This window comes from Paramisgurnus dabryanus, chromosome 3, assembly GCF_030506205.2.
Source record: "Paramisgurnus dabryanus chromosome 3, PD_genome_1.1, whole genome shotgun sequence".
NCBI lineage: Eukaryota > Metazoa > Chordata > Actinopteri > Cypriniformes > Cobitidae > Paramisgurnus > Paramisgurnus dabryanus.
Window position 1 is genome coordinate 29,243,354 of NC_133339.1, and position 12,599 is coordinate 29,255,952.

At 38.7% G+C, this 12,599-nt stretch overlaps 1 protein-coding gene across 4 annotated transcripts in view; it reads right to left on the reverse strand.

The window, feature by feature from the left end:
• The window catches only part of cacna1aa (calcium channel, voltage-dependent, P/Q type, alpha 1A subunit, a), a 102,469-nt gene that overhangs the window by 61,197 nt on the left and 28,673 nt on the right, over positions 1-12,599 (reverse strand). For 3 of the 4 annotated variants that reach the window (XM_073813988.1, XM_073813989.1, XM_073813990.1), the window contains exons 7-25: positions 10,303-10,406; positions 9,703-9,818; positions 9,377-9,433; positions 8,931-9,005; positions 6,987-7,193; positions 6,641-6,753; positions 6,235-6,347; positions 5,720-5,851; positions 5,421-5,493; positions 5,216-5,333; positions 5,049-5,116; positions 4,646-4,752; positions 3,122-3,172; positions 2,497-2,629; positions 1,914-2,416; positions 1,223-1,560; positions 980-1,118; positions 722-851; positions 486-545 (exon numbers count right to left, since the gene is read on the reverse strand). In XM_073813988.1, coding sequence (XP_073670089.1) covers positions 486-545; positions 722-851; positions 980-1,118; positions 1,223-1,560; positions 1,914-2,416; positions 2,497-2,629; positions 3,122-3,172; positions 4,646-4,752; positions 5,049-5,116; positions 5,216-5,333; positions 5,421-5,493; positions 5,720-5,851; positions 6,235-6,347; positions 6,641-6,753; positions 6,987-7,193; positions 8,931-9,005; positions 9,377-9,433; positions 9,703-9,818; positions 10,303-10,406 — 2,637 coding nt within the window. The remainder of the gene's footprint in view (positions 1-485; positions 546-721; positions 852-979; positions 1,119-1,222; positions 1,561-1,913; positions 2,417-2,496; positions 2,630-3,121; positions 3,173-4,645; positions 4,753-5,048; positions 5,117-5,215; positions 5,334-5,420; positions 5,494-5,719; positions 5,852-6,234; positions 6,348-6,640; positions 6,754-6,986; positions 7,194-8,930; positions 9,006-9,376; positions 9,434-9,702; positions 9,819-10,302; positions 10,407-12,599) is intronic. The other variant, XM_073813991.1, reaches the window with a different exon arrangement.

Below are 12,599 nucleotides of genomic sequence, written 5' to 3' on the forward strand. Positions count from 1 at the left end.
AGTTGACGTAAAATTCTGGTCATACGAGAAATTGACACGTAAATTCGCGTCAAGGGAGGGAATTTTATAGAGCTAAAATTGACTAATCTTACCAGATTGCGAAAATCTGCCAAAGTTCAGATTTTTCAACTCGTGTGGATCACGCGCCAACGCTCAATTCGCGCCTTCCGCGCCATACGCGCCTATTCTTCGCAGGATGTCTATTCTTTGCAGGATGTCTTTGCATTGACTTAACATGTCACGCGCTTGACGCAATTTCTGAATCTGGTGTGAACACACCATTAGACATATATAATTAAAAAAATATATTTTAAATCCAGTAAAAACCCAGCTTGACCCAAATGAACTTAAAATAAGTCTGAAACCTATAACAAGATAACTAGATATGACATAGCATCAGGTTGACACTAAAGCATAGCATAGAATGGTACAATGTGTAATGTACTGTACTGAAAATTATAACCCAGACAAATTGTATAATGTACCTTAATAAGCATCTCAAAGGTGAACACACCAGTGAAGACATAATCAAAATAACGCAGGACCTGCGAGAATAAAAGAGGGACACAGTGTTAAAAATTCTCTCTTTGAGCAATCAAGATGGCAGGATGGGAGGATAGAGATTTATAATTTTTAATAAGGAAACTAGTATGGTAGACAAACATGGACTAAACCACACAGACATAAATAATGGATGCTAAGATGTGGGAATGTCTCTCACATTGTTTCGGGGGGATTCAGGCCAGACAGGATCTTCAGCGGCCAATGCAATACTGCTCATCGCAATGACCAGCAGGATACACATCTCAAAATATCTAAGCGTGACGATATAGTGACACAACCTTCGAAACCTAAAATGGTCACACAAACACAAGTTGATAAAACAGCCTTGTAAATAACAAAGATAGTACACCAACTTACAAACTTTGTTTTTGTCACTTTGTTTTTCTCACAAAACTTTTTTTGTCACTGTACTCACGGGTTGGTTGTAGTTAAGATGAACATTGAGGTGTAGGGGGGCATGGGTTTAGGTCCACCCTCATCTTTATCATCATCATCATCATCACCTTTGGTATCTTCCTTCTTGGGCAGAGGCTCCGTGTTGGCGTTCCTATTGACTACGGACACGTACATGAGGGAAACATCATAAGAGAGATTAGTAAAGAAACACTGTGGAGCATCCGGAAGGACAATTGTCTCTCACCCCTTTCGTTTCTCTCACCTTGTAGGATGGCGTTACTGGAGGGGAACATGGGCGGCATGTCCAAAGCAGTATACTCAGGTTTCATGCCCATATTACCAGTACTAGCAACAATAGTAGTGTTCGAGGAAGGGTTGATGGGAATGAAGCTGCTCTCAGTGCCGGGATGCACCAGGCCGGCAGTGTGGGCACTGTTGGCCAGATTGAGCAGGCTGTCATGTGGGGTGGGCTGCTGGGTGGCAAGCTTGTTGTTGTTCATGGCATTGTCCAGGTCCTCACTGTATTGACTGTCCTGCCTGGACAGAGTCTTCTGAATGGGGCGGGTTGTGGACAGGGTGGGACCGCCGCTGTGACCTTCCCTATTGAGAGAAGAGAGCAATTTTAAAAACTAACCCTGGGAGTTTACTTAGAATGAACTGTGCAAGTGGATGTGCACTCTGCATTGTTATATCACGTGATTCACTAAAAGAAGTATGCAAATTAGGTATTGGGATAAACACACCCTAAAAAACGGCACTGTATGCAACTTTCACAGTGTATTTAATGATCTTAAGGTGTACCACCAGGGATTTGGGGCAACTCAAGAATAACTAACTCCTACTAGCAGGCTAATACCTCGGAGTTGAATACAATCAACAAATGCGTGTACTTAGTTAACAAGTCTTTTGTAGAAAATAAAGTGCATTAAAGTGGCGCGCTAAGCCAAACTTACTTCCTAGTGCGGTGTCGCACCCTCTCCCCTCTTTCTTTCCGGCCTTCGCCTTCATGCCGATGACGTCTGTGTTTACGCTCTCCTCCATCCGCATGTTCACACTCAGTCCCTCTTTCCCTGCCCTTATTTCTGTGTCTCCTCCCTCCGCCCTCTCCCTCCTCTTCTTGGGCTCTGCGGTGCTGTCGGGCCTGGCTGCAGCGTTCACCGTGCTGATGCTTGCGGTGGGACCCTCGACCGTCCCCCTGGTTCTCAGAGCCCAACAGACTCCGACGGGACCCTGTGGAATCTCCCCGTTCCAGGGGCCACGGTCCAGATCCTCCACCTTCGTTCTCTGCATCATTGAAGTTTGACTGTTTGTGCATGAGCTGATTTGAGCGCTGTGGCTGGCCCTCACCTGGACAGGTTTTGTTTGTGTTATTGTTGCGGTTCTCTTGAGGGTCCACGACCAGCGGGCGATCCAGGTGGGTCTTCATATCAGGACGAATGTGGCGGGAGTACGAGACCTGGGGAACACAATGACAGACCGGGAAGGTGAGAGGAGAAGGAGAACAAACATTTCCTTTACTTCTTTTGTTCTTCCTACCTTCCAGCGATCTTCAGGGTCCAGCTCATTGTAAAGAGCCTCTCTGCTGTTCACCAGCGTCTGCCTTCGCAATTCACTGGTGCGCTGTTCCCATATTGACTTACAACCTTTATTGTTTTTCTGTTGCTCCTTACTGCAGGGGACAGACAGAGAGAGAAGGACAAAAGGAAATTTACAGTAAATCTAAAGTTGCTCATTATCAAAAGGGAGAGGTGAGTTTGCAGCAGCTACCACAGGCTGAAATGCCTACCTACAAGCTACCAACAGCTTTAATTTATTAAAGAGGACGACTGCACCGCTTGGGTCAAACTTACAAAACACACACCCACAAAGATAGAACTACAGTATAGTAATTCTGGGAGTGAACACATCACAGGCGCCCAACCCTTGGAGCAAAGCATGTGAAGAAAGTCAAGGAGCTAGAAGGAAAACAGCAGGAGGTGAGAAGCAGGATGAAAGAGAGACGAGGAGCGATAAACCCATCCCTTAACAACCAGCGACCGGAGAGCAGAGCAGTAGGCAGCATAGAGAATCGAGGTGGAGAAGCACATGTTAAAGGAACTGATGGGAAAAGAGTAGTGGGGAGTTTAAAAAAAAAACTGAAAGAGTATAAGTGAATAAATACCAGTCAAGAAAGTGTTCTGTTGCGTCGAGACGCTCAGAGTTTACTGTCACGCTGAGGAGGAAAACAGCATGTGAGAAACATAAAACAACAGACTCTCTCTCTCTTCTTCACACACCCACTCTACCTTCCAACAAACACATTTACGTTGTGGAAATGTTGCTGCAACGTTGTGTTTCTCGACAGTGCTGATTTCTTAAGTGTTGATGATGTTGCATTTATGTGCTAAGGCTTATACAGCATCACGCAATTATGGATCATCCATACTTTGTGTTTTTTTAATTTGGTGCATTGTATTTTTTACCAATGGCATTAATAAAAAAATGCTTATTTTCCAGCTTCCCTAGAGTTAAACAATTGAGTTTTACCATTTTTGGAAACTTTTAGCATGGCTTAGCATAATCCACTGGATCTGATTTGATCATTTTGCATCACGCTCAAAAATAACTAAAGAGTTTCAATATTTTTTTCCTATTTAAAGGGCACCTATTTCATTGCTAAAAAACTATGTTATTTTGTGTATTTGGCAATGTGTTTGCATGGTTTATGGTTAAAAACACATTATTTTCCAACATACAGTACATTTTTTTGTAGCTCCAGATTTCACTCTCTTCCTGAAATGCACTTACATCACCAATCCCGTACCATGAGTGCAACAGGCGAAATAGTCCCTTGGTAATTTTCAATAGCTGGGGACTAAATTAAAATTGCAACTTCTTAATAAAGATAAAGTCTTAGTCCACAATGTAACTACAGAAGAGTCATGTTTTAAATAGGAAAATAATATCGCAATGATAATCAGATTCAATGGATTGTGCTAAGCTATGCTAAAAGTGGTACCGCCAGACCCTGAGATCAGCTGAATGGATTCCAAAATGGTGAAACCCAATTGATTAACTCTGCTGGAGCTGGAAAATGAGCCTATTTTCATAAAAGTGGAGTGTCCCTTTAATATTTAGATTATTTTAGTTAAGTTTTATTTGGGTTAAATCAAATAATTATAAGTGTAAATATTGGATAGTTAAAATTCAATAAAATGTTGTATGGTTGGTAAACCTTAATACAACACAAGTATCAATAATTATGATGATGCATATATTTATTAATAAGTATTTTGCAACTATTAGTGTAGTAGTCAAGCACTGTTTATGCAGTGCAATAATTTGGTTTATTAACATAACTATAAAATATATAAAATTTTATTATACCATATATCTTATCTTACAAACTACAGAACTTCACTCTAGATTAACCATAACCACCTGTCCGCACTTAAATTTAAAAAATAAACATTTAATGTTGTGCATGCTGTATACTGTAAATGTTGTCAAGCCCCTAAATGAATAGCTTAATGTTGGTAACATATTTGAAGATACACAAATATTTAATCTGGAGAGAGAGAGAGAGAGAGAGAGAGAGAGAGAGAGAGAGAGAGAGAGAGAGAGAGAGAGAGAGAGAGAGAGAGAGAGAGAGAGAGAGAGAGAGAGAAAGAGAGAGAGAGAGAAAGAGAGAGAGAGAGGTACTCACGCTGCAATGGAGAGGTTGGCTGCAGACAGTGGGCTGACCTCAGCAACTTCCTTGGCCTTTTGAAGAGCCATCTTCTGATTGGCTGCCTGCTCTTCCTCCTGCTCATCCTATAAGTGGAATATAAAACAAATGTGGCTATGATGTTAATGGTGTAATGAAGTGTTGAAGAAAGAGAGTGTGAGAGAAACATGATAATTCAAAACATTTACATTAGTTGCTTTTGTGACTAAATAGATAAAATAAAAAGGAGCCTAAGTAAAGTTTATCAACAAAATGAAGAAGGTACACCATAACACTTTATGGGAAAACGTCTAAACACATTTCTTGTTCTTACCTTTCTCAAACTTAAGGGAAGAACATTTCTAAAACGCATCACAAATAAAAGCTATTGTCATGATTTTACCTTGGTCAACTCTTGTGCATTGGCTAGATTGTCGACGGCGATGGCCAAGAATACATTGAGCAGAGTGTCTGATCACAACGGGTTAAGGGAAATCATAACATATTAATTACTCATTGGTATGTCTGTGAACATCCAAAAATTACATGTAATGTCCAATGTTTGGATACAGTTGCCGAAGAGTGTGAGAACTATGAAGAAGACTGAGAAGACCATGCCCTTTTTAACTCCACCCTGAGACGCAATCCCATCATACATCACCATGTTCCAGTCTTCACCCGTCAGGATCTGAAAGAATAACAAATGTTTTATAATCCCAAAACTGTGGAAGCTTAAAGAAAAGAAACGTGTTGTTTGACAGGCACACTTGCTCACCTGAAACACGGTCATTATTGCTGCAGGAAACGTATCAAAGTTTGTTGGTGGTGTGCCAGATTCAAAATTAAACCTGAAGAGAAAGATTTGTAGTTGTATTATTGGTACACATAGTGAAGAGAGGACATCATGGTCATATTGCATTCAGACTACTCGTGCAAAAGAACTGGGGGATATGAAAATATGTATTGATCCATGGCTGTTATAATGTATTGAATGGTAATCACACAATTTTCAACACAGGAAGGACAAATGTTATGATTTCAGTGTCAGATCAATAAGGTTTAAGTTCTACTGACTGTCCTCCAAACAGCTGCATGCCCAGCAAAGCAAAGACCACGATGAAGAGGAAGAGGAGGAAGAGTAAACTGATGATGGACTTCATGGAGTTCAACAAAGACACCACCAGGTTCCTCAGAGATGCCCAATACCTGAGAAAAAAAGAGATGGGAAATACATAAATGAAGGAGTTTACTCCTTATAAGCTTACAAGGTAAAGAGTGCTCAAACATTTTATATTTGGCTCAGCAGTCATTGCAAGGCTCACTAAAGTATTTCACTTATTTAATCCATACAGAAATTTAAGATAGCCTTCAAAATCCTTAACCCAATACTAATTTAACATATATGGGAGATCTTGACAGAACCCCCTGAGAAAAACCTAAGCAAATAAGATGTAGGAATATTCTAAGAAGAAACCTCGCCAATGCATTTAAAGACACTTAAAAATGCACACAGCCCTTCAAGATGAAACTTAATGAACAGTAAGTGAGACAAAGGGACGGACATTGGACTCGAGACACAAGAGACTCACTTGGTCACTTTGAAGATCCTCAGTAACCTGAGAGCTCGCAACACACTGATCCCAAACGAGGTTCCTGGCTGGAGCATAGACCAGAGCACCTCGAAAATGCTGCCACAAATGACCTGTCCCACACAAACACACACAAAGACACGCACATACATACAACACACACATTTAAAGCTCATTCAAGAACAATAAGCCACAAAAACAAAGCACCTTGAACAATGGCCAACACTAAGACAGACTTGTTCTTGGTGGCAGTGATTTATACAGACTCTTCAGTTACACAAACCAATTTTAGAAACTGTATTCACATCAATATCTAAAAGAGGTGTGAACACTTGCTGTAATGCTCAAAAGTGGCACGATTGTGTAAGAGAAGTAGAAGAAGAGAGGAGGGAATAGAGAAACTCACAATGCAGTCAAAACAGTTGAACGAGGAGTGAAAATAAGGTCTGGTCCCCAGCCCATACATCTTAATACACATCTCTGACATGAAGATCCCAAGGAAGATGAATTCAGCATAGTCTGGATGCAGGTGTGAGCAGAGAGAGAGTATGAGAGAGAGAGAAAAATTATACATTTATCAATCTGTTAACTATTTTAGAGCACAGAGAATGAAAAAAACATCACAGATTAAAAATGAAGTGGGGAAACTGATACTTCTATGCCTGCAACAACATGATTGTTACCTTGTTAAGAAGCCCAAAACCCAAAATCAGGGCAGAAAACAGACAGAAAAACAGGGTGGACAGACTTACAGAGAAAGTCAGAAAGCAGGTCGGGTTGGTTGTAGTGCACAACAGCCACGCACAGGGTGTTGAGTCCCACCAGACACAGCACGATCCAATAAAACGCCTGGGTTTTAACTATGTGCCTAATGAAGAATCTCAGTCGTCGCTCTTTTTTCCTGAAGGAGGAGCCCTCCAGTTTGGAGCTCTTCAGACTGCCACGTGCGAACGGAGAACCTGACGGGCAGCAGAAAAACAAAATAAAGTATAAAAGATCTGCCTTAAATGGCATCTCAAAATGGTAATATACTATTAAAGCAAGAAGTTATTTAACTTTCACCCAAAGTTTACAAAAACAATCTACCTGGATCCGTTTGGGGTTAAGAGTTAATAATGATCCCTATACAGTACTGTACACCTATACAATGCTACAGTATCTGTACATCTGCACATACATAAGATTTTATTTGAGAATCAGTCAAAGTAAAATATAATAATTCAATTTATGATGATAAACTTACCATTTTATAAAGTTAATGTAGATAAGGACTGATTATGTGAATCACAAAAAAAATACTATGCTGTTTTTTCAAAGGACTGGGTCATGTGTCATATATTTGGTATTTAAAGTATTTTTGACTTCAAAGACTGTATAATTTCTTTAGCAGTATCCTAATAAAAGTGATTTTATTCTCTTGCAAGGTTTGAACCAGCAACATTTTTAGCACAGATGTTTAAGCACTATGGGGCTCTATCATACAGCCGGCACGACGCAAGTGTCTTTTGCTAGTTTCAACCAGGCGCAATGATCATTTTCACGTTTAGCGCCACGTTGTTTAAATTTTTCCCCCATGGGCGTTCTGATCTAAAAACGAGAAGTGTTCAGGCGCACTGCTATTTTGAGGCAACTAAAATAGACTACGCCATTGACCAACTAAAACCTGGTCTAAAGTCAATGGCGCAATAGTGTTTTTGTGATTTAATAAGCGCGTTAGAAATATGCGCCTATAAACGGGACGACAAAGCGGGTTTGCTTATCACACACATGGATGCGGAGCAGCACAAAAAAGCTTTTAAATATATAAAAGTAAAGCATTCAAATGTAAAAGATTATTATTGGGTCTCTTGGACATAAATGATGACCGATTATGAGACGTTAAAAGGCCTAAAGAGCTGCTTCACCTGCAGCCTGGTAAGTAAATAAATGCTTTGCTTTAAACAAATGCATCTATTTTTAAATGTTTTTAAATGCTACCTTACGGATTTATTGTATATGATGACTGTACCTGTGGATATGGTGAGATGAGAAACATTTTTCAGTAATGCTTTAAAAAAACATGCTGCTGTCCGAGTGCTGAAATGGCTCTCCGCACGTTTGTAAATTCTTTATCTCCTGTTTGTTACAAATGAAGTATTTTTAGAGTACAAACCTTTTCTTACATACTTGTAAATTATTTTTTGATTTTATTGATTAGCCATACATTTAAAGCAATTAAAAGCCTGCTCTTTTTACTTCCATGACTAAAAGAAAACGTCTTTTAAATTTAATCCAAAAAATATCACTTTCAATACAAGTGAAAAACAACACAATTATTTAACATTAATGTTAAACTGGGGGTCTTCATCCTCTGCTTAGTTTTTCAGTTTACAAAGTCCGTCATCTAAATAGGGATTAGACAAAGCGCCAGCTCAACTGGCTTTTAAAGGGGATGAGAGCTGAGACTCTTATTGGTTTATTGCACGTTACGCCCAAAACACTCCCACTACTCATTTAAAAACCATTTTTGACCGTGCACTCGGCACACAAACCCTTTTTCCCGCTGTTAAATTAGCAAATGTCGATTCGGACACGCCCATTTAGACCGTGCGCTGTGCACTTGAGACAATGCGCTTAGATTGTTAAAATAGGGCCCTATGCCTTTATCGGCAAAGAGTATATGGATGTCTTTTAATATGTATGACTCTCATGCCCACCTATATCACCATCTCCATCTTCTGCATCGAGCAGGTCTGTTTTATTTTTCTTGATGGTAGGCCTCCTCCTTGATCCTGTGTGCGATATACCACAATGATTTAAACAATCCACAAATACACTGTCTACAACAAATACAACAACACATAACACCTAAGTGTGATAATGATTCAATAAATAACACATTTTTTAAAAATTGTCAAGGAGACATGAAGAAGAGAAACTGCTAGAGTAATGTACAGTAAAAATGCTCATGAAAACTACATGAACTCATGAAGTATACAATATCACCCCTTCAGCAAGGCCAACATGCTATTGATAACTGACTTCCTTTACAAAGGGAAATCAACACTCTGTCCCAATGAGGGAATTCAGAGAGGTGGGGGGGGTTGTTTGGAGGGTGGAGGGGTTTAAAAGGAAATAAGGATGAAAGAGTTCATGTAAATACCATCAAAGGGCATCCGGTCATCTGGGTCATTATCCTCATCGGCCAGAATCACCTCTTCTATACAGAATTACACAGAAAGATGAATATCAAAGATTGATGTTAAACATTATATGCAACTGTTAACATGGCTACTAAGGTCAGAGTTTGTAAAGCATTGCTAAATATAATAATTTTGAGATTCTACATTTAATTTAAATCAACAAGAAATAAAATCACAAAACAACATGCAACACATTAGCAGTAACCATATGAACAAAAACAAGCCTATGTCTGTATTCATGGCTGTAGCCACTATCTGAAGTATTTTATGGCTCTATGACATTTACCTGCTTTGCAGATCCACTCCAGATATCCATTCAGCTCTCTCTCTATCTGCTGCTGACGCCTGAGTTTTAAAAACTCGCTCCTGTTCTCCACACGCTCCCTCTCTTTGGCAAACTCTCTGTATCACAGAAATAAATTCATAAAGAGTTTGAACAAATATTTAATTTAATTCAATTTAATTGTATCACATAATGGCATTATAGGAGCCATCAGCAGGCTGCACAGGATGTGTGCATGATTCAAATGCCTGTCATTCACAAAATTCTACACAGTCCCTTGCATGTTTGTTCAAGACAACTTGATTAAGCCTTAACAACAACAGTGTAGTTTTTCACGTTTTACAGTGCTTAATCCCTTTTCCAATTTTCCATAGATGTTTTCAAATTCAGTGTAGAAAGTCAAATTTCAGCAGGGCCTATGGCCTTTCTGGTCTCTAGACATCGACTTAAAAAGACCACTAACAGACACACAACTAATGCATATTATAAAATGAATATATTTGCTATTTTCACACTTGTACAGCAAAGTGATCTAAATGGAGAACGTACCACGAGTTCCCCCTTGAATTTGAGAATACAGAATACCTGAGAGAATCTCCTTACCCTGACAGCACACCCAGAACAAGATTGAGCATGAAGAAAGAGCCGATGATGATGAGAGGGATGAAGTACATCCAGTTCCATGCACTCCCTGAAGCATCATTGCTCTGTAATGACAGAAAAAGAGGGCCATGAGAAAGACATCAAAACATCCCTCTAAGGCTGGGGATACCCTGATCTCATGAAAATTCGCACATATTTTAAGATTATCATAAAAACAATAACGAAACCCCACCCCAACTTCGCCCCAACTCCAACGTCAAGTGGAAAAGGCCAGGTTGTCGTACGAATAAAAACGAATTAGCCACCTAGTGATGAAATACCGCATGTTCATCTTGTTTTCTTTGCATTTTCACCCAAATACTTCCCACTGCCTTTTTTGGCGAAAAGTATGAAGACAATACAATCTGTGATTTTCCCTTTTTTTAGCATTCTTTAAACAATGGGTCTCCACCTTTTGTGAGCAAGGACTACCACGATGGATAAAACAATTCTTTTTTTTATATAGCCTAAAACATTTTTTTACTTGTTGATATGTTTTATCATTGTTCAAAATAATAACATACATAAAAGAAGCCAAGCTAATATAAAAAATCATAAATAAATATTAAAATTAAGACCATTTATAGAATGTGCTTTGGTGGGCAACTCGCAGACTCTGTGCAGGCAACCATGTCGGAGATCACTGCTTTAAACGCTGTTTATCTTCTTGGGGAAGCTGAAATCTGACTCTACTAACAGAGGATGAGAGCCTCCATGGCATTACCGTGGCTGATATTAGGACATTGCGTACCATGCAGTGTGGAACCTGAGAGTGTCAACCATCTGGCTGAGACTGCTTCATCTGTGGCATGCACAGCTGGGTGCTCCACACCACTGCATCCTGCCACTACAGATAGGAACAAATGGGCGGCCATCTTGTGTGGCATTGCTCCACTGGCTGTCTCAGGGGAAAGAGCCTATAGGCGGCAAAACCCTAGGAGACCCAGATTGACACATCCCACAAGTAGAGATTTACTGAAGCTGATATTAAAATGTAGGCACATTTGGTGGTTAAGTTTTCATTTTCCAGAGCATTTACTTTTTTTAAGTTATAATAGCACACTTCCTGATCATTTTTAAAAGCCGAAACTGCTGAGATCTTCAGATTTTTTTCTTCTTCACTGTTTATTTGCCCACTCCCATTTATAACTCTCAAATCCCGTTCATCTATGCCTCATATACTTTCTCTGTGCCCCTGTTTCTGTCTACTTTGATCTGCCCTACATCTTTCTTTTCCGCTCATTGACTCTCTGCATGTCTGAGATCTCTGAAAGCCCAAGTATGTACTGCAGCTTTTTTACGATTAAATTTTCATAGCTTTTTTTCTCAGCAGCTGTAAGAATAACTTTGAGTTCAGTCTGTTATACTGTATAGAGACAAGTTCACCAGCCTGCCTGTACTGAGAAGAGAGAGGCTGGAGGAAAAGAACAGGGGAAAAAATAAGGGGAGTTAAAATTAGGGGCGAGATTATTAAGAAGCCAACAAAAAAATTTGAAAGAAACAAAAATATGAGTGCCCAGAAAGCATGACTACTTGTAATATCCTTGTGAACCTATATCCTATGAATTATTATTTTGAATAAATAGGGAATCTTTTTAAGTAGTTAAGTATGTCAAATTATGTTGTATTTATAGTAAATAATTGATTATTTGATATAATCTATAATAGAAATAATCTATAAGTTTTTGTATATGACTTTTGTATTATTCTCTCTTTTTTAGATTCACATTAACATTTTATGAATTTGGCATTTGACACCTTTATACAAAGACTTGCAGTAAGGTATACATTATGTGTTACCTGGAATATGCCAATGGTGTTGTAAATTATGTAGGGCTGCCTAATGATTAGTCATGACTATTTGTTTGCAGAATAAGTTTTTGTTTACATAATTATTATATACAGTACACCAACAAATATTATGTATATATAAATACAAACACATGTATGTATAATTATAAGGAAAAATATATTGATATAATAAATATTTAGATTTATATATGTTATAAATCATATGTAAATAAACAATGTTTATACACATGCAAATATTTCTTAAATATATACATGCATGTGTGTGCATTTATATATATACATAATTATTATACACATTACACACACATTTAATATGTAAACAAAACTTTTATTATGTAATTGATAGTCGCGACTAATCGTTAGGCAGCTCTAAAATGATGTAAATGATGCAAAATCACAATGTGTTCTCTATTTGCTCTGTTTAAATAAAACAGCACATACAACTT